Source organism: Buteo buteo, chromosome 11 (genome assembly GCF_964188355.1).
Source record: "Buteo buteo chromosome 11, bButBut1.hap1.1, whole genome shotgun sequence".
Lineage (NCBI taxonomy): Eukaryota > Metazoa > Chordata > Aves > Accipitriformes > Accipitridae > Buteo > Buteo buteo.
Window position 1 is genome coordinate 5905418 of NC_134181.1, and position 9239 is coordinate 5914656.

General features: G+C 44.2%; 1 protein-coding gene across 2 annotated transcripts in view; it reads right to left on the bottom strand.

Annotated features, from left to right (window-relative positions):
• CDYL2 (chromodomain Y like 2) overlaps positions 1-9036 on the bottom strand; it is a 59294-nt gene extending 50258 nt beyond the window's left edge. Inside the window, exons 1-2 of one of the 2 annotated variants that reach the window (XM_075039969.1) lie at positions 8563-8647; positions 8153-8256 (exon numbers count right to left, since the gene is read on the bottom strand). Coding sequence is in view for 1 of the 2 variants with exons in the window: in XM_075039968.1 (XP_074896069.1) it covers positions 8563-8586 (24 nt within the window). In the remaining variant the exon portion in view is untranslated. Of the gene's footprint in view, positions 1-8152; positions 8257-8562 lie in introns of both variants that reach the window. The other variant, XM_075039968.1, reaches the window with a different exon arrangement.
• Positions 9037-9239: the final 203 nt, after the last annotated feature.

Below are 9239 nucleotides of genomic sequence, written 5' to 3' on the forward strand. Positions count from 1 at the left end.
CATTCTTTGAAACCATTTACAGTTCTGACTTCCACAACATCCCATGGCAATGAGTTCCAAGATTTAAATAACTGTGAAGAAGTACTTCCTTTGTCTCAGTTATTTGCCTAATCATTTCATTTGCTGCATGCCTTTTCTTGTGCAATGAGAAATAGCATTCATCACTGAATTAACTTATCATCCCCCCTTTGTTTTTTCCCATACCATTCATATCTTCCTCGATCACTTCTTCTGCCAGCCAGAAAGTTGTCATAAGGTGTCTTTTCACTGACAGCCATTCCATACTGTGCAACACCCTGTTAGTCCTTCTCTGCATTATTTCTAGTTCTGTGTTCCTCTTGAAGTGGGTGCAGTATGGCAGACGTGGAACCACAGCAGTATTCCCCACTGATGTGACGGTGATCATCTTCCATTTCATTCTCAATTGCTTTTTTTAATAACACCCAAAATTCTCTTTGCCTGATAAACAGTAGTCTGGTCCCATGGACTGGACACTCATTAGGAGCTGCAATGCATTTTCTGGTTTAGTTTCACCAGAAGGGAGTGTGGTCGCTGCTCTCCAAGACAGTTCTGTGATGCAAACGGAGGTGTGGTAGATGGGGATCACAGGGAGATTCACTTCAAAAGCACGCATCTGATCCAAATTAAAATACTAATGTAGACACACCCAAAAACTTTCCACAATGATTCCAAGATCTCTCCTGAATAGTAATGGCTTCTTCAGGGCTCATTATTATGCATGTATAGTCAGGATTATCTTTCCTTTGATCATTAGCTTGCATTTATAAACACCGTATTTCAGCTGCTCTCATCCAGCTCTTCACTGTCAACCTTTCTCTTGACAATGCTAATAATAATCTATACATTATCAGCAGTAAATGCGACTCTTTGCAAATAATTGATGGTTCTGCTGTACAACACAGGTCCCAGTACTGACGTTTGGACACTCTACCATAACTACCCTTCATTGCTTCCTCTCTGTGAACCAGGTAGTCTAAGAGATGACCAACCCTTCTGGACAACAGCTTTGTTTCATTAGCAGCTGCTCCTGTGGGAACTTACCAGAAGGTTTTTTGAAAATCCATTTACACCAGTCAGAGCCATTCTTATCCACATATTGACGAAGAGTTCTGTGAGATGTGACTTTCCTCTAAAAATTCTTGTTAACTCTTCTCCAAACCAAGACATGCTCACATGTATCTGCTGATTCTATTTCTTTTTATAGGTGCTACCAATTTGCGTGCAATGGAGCTCAGACTTAGTAGTGTGTAGTCCCTTGTATCCCTTCTTAATCCATTGGATGCTAAGCACATGTAAGTGATTACATTATTATAAGATGATTTCAAATAAACCCCACAAAATCTAAATAAATGCAGCGAAGTGCCTTATGGAAGAAAATATCCTCATTGTTCCTGTTTTGCCCCTCTGAAGGAAAGGGTTGCGAGTTTTGTGGGTGGTCTGTGAGAAATCTAGCAAAGCCCAAGTGGGGCAACTGCTATTTTCAAAGAGAAGTGTCTTTCTGACAGATGTTTTCAATACTGTTTTTGCTTTAGTGTTTTATTGTAGTCTCCCGATCATGCTGCTACCGTTTATAATTCTGCAAGAGTCAACCTATTTCCCCTTCTTTGGTAAGCCCCAACAAGAATAATTTTTTTCCTACACAGGTCAATCATATCAACTTATTGTGAAAGTTTTTAGAGACCTAACAGATTTGCAACAATATTTTATATTATGACTGATGAGTATCGGAATCTACATTTTCTCTGTGTAATAGAAGTAAACAGATTGAAGTGTATTTCCCTTCAGCTTTGCAATGTTACCAGTCTAAAGGTTTGATAATAAACAAAGAGTGTGACATTGTTATTAATCAGGCCAAAAGGACGATTTTCCTTTTGTCAAAACCAGAATATTCTTATTTGCATGAATGTAAAGCAAGCCAGCATTAACATACCCCACTACTAGTTGCCCTACATTGAAAATATTTCACTTCAAATTGTTTGATATATTTTTCTAATAGTTTAAACACAAGGAATAGTTAAATATTTAATTAATCTTTTTTGCCAGTGTCAGGATGCCAGTGTCATAAAACATGCTGCAGAAATTGTCTGAAAAATATATGGATAAGGAGGAACAACAGAAAGGGATTGCACTGATGAAAATGTACAGAGCCAAGAAATCGTAATACTGCTAAAAGTCAAATGAATGGACAAAGAAATGCTATTTACAGCATAGCTGACCGTCACAATTACTCCATTGATTAAAAAAAAAAAAAATTAGGCAATTTCTTTCAATATTAGACCACATTTAAATTTTGCCATTATTTGAACTGTCTCTCTCTAAATATTTTAACTTTCAGAAACAGTTAGTAAACAATGAGTTTATTGCTGGATTTTAATTTTGAATCAAAGACCAACCCAAAGTAAAGCACTGTATTTGTCATTCAGAAAGCGTTACAAAAATTTATGCCATTTAAATCTTCAGATGGGTATGAACACTGAACCTAGACAATGAAGGGAAGCATGTTAAGTTCGGTGTCTTTGGTGGGGGGAAAATCTTCACTGCATGTGTTTAGGCTTTAGAGAGTGATACAGAGTATATTTTCAGTAGCCTTTCCAAGCAGGGGTATGCTTATGATGTGTACCTTGAGATAAACTACACTTGATCCAGATAAAACACTTCACGAAGATAGTAACAAAACAGTAACATGCATAAGAAATTAATTGGTTTGCAGTGTCCCAAAATATGCCAGGCAGTTTACAATGTAATGAGGAAGTTGGAACCGTGGTAACAGAGTGACGTTGTAGGTAAACAAGACAGTCATTATGTACATTGTAATGTTCCATATGTGGCTGGACACTGGAATTTCTTAGTAAGATAATGAATATTGCCAGAGTTATCCAGTTATGCTTCTGAAACTCACTCAGTACCTTTAAATTGGAGAACTACAAGACCCGGGCAGAAGGGACCTCAGGTTAACTCTTTGTTATTGGCTTTATACCTCAGTCTAATCTATTGTCCAGATGATTGCCCACTTAGGATTGAAGAATACTGTCTGCACTGCAAATCACACCTAATTTGGAATAGAGTCCTGAAAACTTTCATCAGGCAGCAAGATTTCTAGATTTCTACTACTGAGGGTAATACTGCTCACAGGTTACCTTATTTTGAGGACAGTTGTCTTTTAAAAACTGATTTTGATAATAGATCAATGACAATGTACAGAGAAATAGCCGATTCTTCAAAATAGGTGTTAGTAAAGCTTTTCCACTAAAAAAAAAAAGAAAAAAAGGTGTACTTACAGATGACCAGATGCTTAGCTGGTAGGAACAAGCCCAGTATTACTGAAGTCAGCACTGCACCCATAGCTTGCCATTCTACAGGACTAGGTGCTTAACTCTGTTCTATATTCCCCAGATCCTACTTCAAGTCACTGTTTTCTGCATATGAAATCAGTCTTGTTCCTTCAACATGGAACTCTTATATCAATAAAGAGGTTGATTTAGGTTGAGAAATAAGAACATTTACTTAAATATACCATCTTCTTGCAAGTCACTTCTGTCTTAGAAGGTAAGTGTGAAATAATACTTTAAAAACATATCTCTGCTTTCCAGTTCAATAAGCAGGCTTAAGTATGTGTCTCTCCTAAAAAGTGACTCCATTGAAAGAGATGCAAGATGGAAAGCCACAATGCTCAAAAACTTGCATTTCCTCACTTTGTAAAACAAAGATTATTTTCTAAACTCTGCATCTGCAAATCAGACCTAGCGTCCAAAGTTCAGCCATGTTCTCTCCAATTTGCATGTCTCCACAGGTAATAAAGATTCAGCAGGCCAAACAGGGCCATTATTATCTTCAAGTTTTGACTTTGCTGGTGCCTGAGTGCAGGTATAAATGGGAGATGTTGTAACTCATCTGGAAATACATTATCTTTCTGGTGGATCACGTGAGCTAAAATAAACCGCAGCTCATTCTTACACAGCTGCATAAACAGACTAAGATTTAATTGAAACCTGTCACTATGGTGGACAAGCCTCCTATCCATGGGCCTTGTATCACTTCGGTGAGAAGATGCCTTTTTAAAAATGTCACTCTTCCACAAAGAGCAACACTTTAATGCAAAAACTGCTGAGCTTTAAAGACTGATTTTATTATTGTGATCCAGAAATATATGCATGTGACAGTCCCCTTCAGAGATTTAGCTATAATCTTTAGATCACTTACCTAAGGTGTTGTAATATAATCTGACACAACGTTAAAATAAGACTTTAGATTTCAACATCATCGTTCCTGAATGTCTAATTGTGTTCATTGTATATAAACCCCCAAAACATTAAATTAAAAAAGCATCAGTCAGCTTCATGAGCATCTCTATGATCTTGAAGGTCTTTTCCAACCTAAATGATTCTATGATTCTATGATACTGATAACTGATTCATATATTCACCAATAAACTGGAATTTTATTGCAGTAAACGGGATGTTCTGTGCTAGGAAAAATAAAGTTAGGTGCACTGTTCATACTGAATTTTTTCCCCTCTAAAGCCATCTCATATACTTTTAATACCAGGGCCTTTGTGAGTGAGCTATTTGGGTTCAGATAACATGAGAACTAAATTGTGCATGGAAAATACAAAATATTACTTCCAATTACTGACGACAACTTTAATGTGAATCAACAAACTTGGTATTTAAGCATAAATACATTACCCTTTCTGTCTGTTATCAAAAGTAACGAGGATTTCCTATCAACACATCCAACAGCATATATGAATCATACAGCAAAATAGGGCTGCCTTACTGAAGGCCACTGTGAATACCCTTTTGTCAAGTCCTTTATTTTCAGTTTGTTATTTCTAAGGAATATGCACACAGAGTTCTTTAATATTTAACTGGTTACCTCTTATGAGAAAGAGAGGGGGGGGGGGAGAAAAAAGAAAGGAATATTCCATGACACTCTCACCCACTCAGAAAAGCTTGAAGTTGTAAGAACATGGAAGTCAAGCAAAGCCAAACTAGTATTTTATAGAGCCTGAGAATTACACAAAAATATATACAGCATTCCTTACTGTTAAAGGAAAAAAAAAAATTACTTAAAAGTAAAACTTAAAAACTAATACCTATCTTCTATCATATAATGGAAGTAACTCTCTTTTGATGTAAACTGTCTTGGTTCTAATACACAAATCCAGAACTGACTACCAGTACACACAGAATTCCCAATGGGTGTTCTTTTGCTTCTAGAATAAATTGGTACCTGTTTCGGAGTTGTAAAAGAAATATAATAGGAGGTATTTCAGGTGATTGGAAGCCGTATCTAACTAGAAAAAAGGCACCTAATTAACAAAACACTGAAGTTATTTTGTCTGTGATCTTATTTTGCTTCAATATAAAGATATTAATTGAATTTATCTTTAAGTTTAAAAGGTTGAAAAACGTTTTAAAATAACACAAGAGTAGAAAATTAATGAACTGACAGGATAAATATGCACATCTATTTCCAAAACTTAAAGTTTTATATTTAAGTTTCTTGAGTGCCACCAAAATATGAGAAGTTAGTATAGGTAGCACAGACTGTATTTTTTAATGTGCTTTATCATGGCTCCTAGATCATGATTGGCTTTAACAAAAATCATTTTGCAGCCAGTATTAAATACTCCCAGTTGCAGAGGTAATTATTGTCTTATTTGCTGAAGTTCAGTAAGAATCCTTGAAGGACTCAGATATTCCTAATGGAGTCAGAGGGGAATCAGGAGCGTAGTATACCTTTGGAATGTCACCATAAGCCCCAAATTATTTATTTACACCAACAGCCCCAAAGAATTTCAAGCTAAAATCTTGAAACTGTTTAATGGTCATCCTGCCATCCACATAATGTTTTACTTGTTCAGGAGGACAGAAAAGATGATGTATGTCAGCTCTGAAGGCACAAAGCACTTCATCTCACGCGCTAGCTGGTGTGGGAAACCACTGCTGCTTTCTAGTGTGTCCCTTTGATGAAGTTGGTTTTGTGGAGCAGGAAGGAGCAGGGAGGCAAAGCTGAGTCTTTTTTTAAATGAAGCTACTACTATCTACACACTTGCTACCTACTAGATGTACAAACTCTTCAGCTTTCTAGACATTTCTTGTGAACTCCATCATGGAGAACTTCACAGTGGAGATGCAAAATGTAGATGGATTGATAATCGAAGCCCCGCACATACTTTGTCCCACACGTCCGACAAGTAGATGAAGATTTTACATCATGACCAGCCGAGAAGGTCATATTCCAAAGACCTCATGCAACAAGGAATGAATAGCCATACTTCCACTTACCTGTTCTGGTGGATACAATTTTTCCGTATTATAGAATGATAAGCAAAAGTAGTTCAAATGGTGTAACAAAGAAAGGAAGTGATTCAGAGGCTTTGAACCACAGTACTAACAATCCACATTCATCCATGCAAATGCCTGCAAGGCAACTGGGCCTAAAATTGACTGCAGACTGGGTTAGAAGTCTGCTCTCTCACAGAACACCTCCATGCTAGGTTACTACTTGAGCAGCATCACTCATATGCTACGCAGCAGTACTCAATGCATAGCCCACATCCAACTGCCAAATGCCATCGTCTTATAACACCACAAAGATCATAAAAAAGCAGAATTTTTTAACGATGAGTAGGAGCTAAACCAGCATGGCTACTGTTAGCCTAAGAGGTACTATTTTTACTTCCTTCCAGAACTAATCCAAACATCTGAAGAAAGCTTAGACAAGACCAGGCAAAGATCCTCTACGCATCCCAGAAGTTACTAATACAAAATTTTATCACTAACTTTTTCAGGTTCAAAGTAGTTCTTCACAGAACTCCCACTGGCTATGCCGGAGCCATAACATCAATACAGTTGACACACAATATCCTTAAAATTGCAAGGTAATATGACAGATACTGCAAAATGGTGGGGAAAAGGTCAATGATACTATTCGAATCATCATGTACTTCCGATAATTTTACACCACGTAGGAGAACATAAGTGCAGTTCACGTGAAAGGCGGTCTGTGTCCCACTCAGCAAAATCAAGTCCTAATAGAGCAATGTCATCCCTTAACCATGACCTTTGTTAAAGACTTTGAAAGACCCATGACAAAGTAAGAACCGTCTATGTGAAACCAGCCAGATCCTCTGCTTCTTGCCCTTAAGACCCGACAGCCGAACATCAAGATCATCAAAATGGAGAGTAAGTCCAACCATGTCCAACGAACCACCGCAGCAATTCCACACCCAAGCACACCCTGATGTTTGAGCAGCGCCTAATCATCGGCGCACAGCTCCAACTGGAAGGTGATCGTTCCTGTCCTAGCCCTTAAACTGTGCGCTCCAGACAACCACAACGCAACCGGCCATTTCACCGGGAAATGCGGAGCCTGAGGAGGTGCTCCGGTCCAGGAGCTGCTTGCTGTAGGACGTCCAGCCTCGTCTGGTCGGTTTCAGATGGTAGACTGCCACCCCGGTTCCACTGACTGGAGCTGGCTATGCAAAACACCCGGGTCCAGCCTGTCTTATTTTCAATTTCTGCTTTCTCCCTCCTTCTTCTCTGGCACGGGGAGAGTGGCTAGACTTGTTCTCAGTTTGGGCATCCGAACCGGGTGCCTGAGGTCAAAATTTGGCTGGGTCTCGCCGCCCGCCTGCCAGCTTCCTCTCCTCTCCCTGCCCCCGACCTGGAAACGGGGCGGCCGTCGCCCGATGCATCGCCGCTCGGCCCGGGGGGGTGGAGGGGAAACGACACCCCACGCCGGGCTGCGGTGGGCGGGGGGGGGGGGGGGGAGGAAGGACGGCGGACGAAGACGGGGACGCCGGGACCGGGCGCCGCCGCCCGCCCCACCTCGCACCCCGGGGCCGCCCGTCCCCGCCGGAACGGGGCCCCCGCCAAACTTTGAAGCCCGGCGCGGTGCCGGGGGGGGGGGGGGGGCGCGGCGCGGCCCCCCGCTCCCGCCCGGCCGCCGCCCCCGCCGCCCCCGCAGCACCCCGGGCGCGAGGTGAAGCAACCTGGCGCCGGCTCCTGCACTTTGCACAGCGGGCGCAGAGCCGCCTCCATCCCTGCGCCTGCCGGCAGCGCTAAGGCGCATTTTTTCGCACTAATCTGCACATTCAGCACGTCCAGAGCGCCGATGACTTTACCTGGACTTTCTCCACTCTCCGGGCTCATCACACTGCGATCGCCTCCCCATCCTACCGCTAACTCTCGCTCTCCTTCACTCCTTCCTCCTTCTCTCTTGCAAGGCCTGCTAAGATCAAGCCCGATGGAAAGTAGAGAGAGAAAGAGAAAGAGAGAGGCAGAGGGAAGGGAGGGGAGCCGCTCCATCCCTCCCCCCCCCCCCCCGGCACACACGCCAGCCCTTTTTGCCCCTCCACCCCAGCCCTTCCCTCGGCGATTTCCTCCGCTCTTCGGCAACTACGAGGGCTCCGCGGAGCGGCTCCCGAACGCGCCACCGCTGCCCTCCGCGGCGCCCCGGCCGGCGGCCCCCCCCCGCCCCCCCCCCGGTCCGCCGCCCTCCCGCCCCGCGGCGCCCCGCGGCACCCCCCGCTACCTCGTAAAGGTCCCCTGAAGCCATGCTGGGTTGCGGGACTGGGCTCCTCCGCGCCGTCTCCCTCTCTCCACCTCTCCCGCTCCCCCACTCGCTCTCTCTGTTGAGTAAACTGTGTTTTGCAGAATGACAGGCTTTGGGGCTGGCTGTGCGCAGAATCAGAGGCGAGGAGAGGCAGAGAGGCAGGCGGCGGGGCTGGCGTAACCAGCAGCAGCTCGGGCGCACAGCGCCGGGAGCCGCGTCTCCCCCGCGGCGGCGGCGGCGGCGGGGCCGGCGCCCCCCCCCCCCCTCCTCCCCGCTCCGCTCCGCACCCCGCCCGCCGCCACCTTCCCGCCCCGAGGGAGGAGGGGGGGGGACGGACACACGGACACGGGGATGGGGACCGGGACGGGTCCCGTCCGTCCCCCCCCCCCCCCTCTCCCCGCGCCCTCCGGCGGGGAAAGTCCCGGGGCCGCTCGGAGGAGCGGCCTTTCCCCTTCTAGCCCCCCGCACCGAGCTGGGAGCGCTTCAAACTCTTCCCGCGGCCTAAATAAATAAATAAATAAATAATTTAAAAAAAAAAAAAAAAAATATAAAGGGGTGGGGGAGAGGGAAGGAGCGGCCGCGCGGCGGGGAGGGCCGCGGCGCCCGCCCAAGGTCACCGCGGGGAGAGGCGGGCGCGGGGCCGGCTCCCCGCCGCC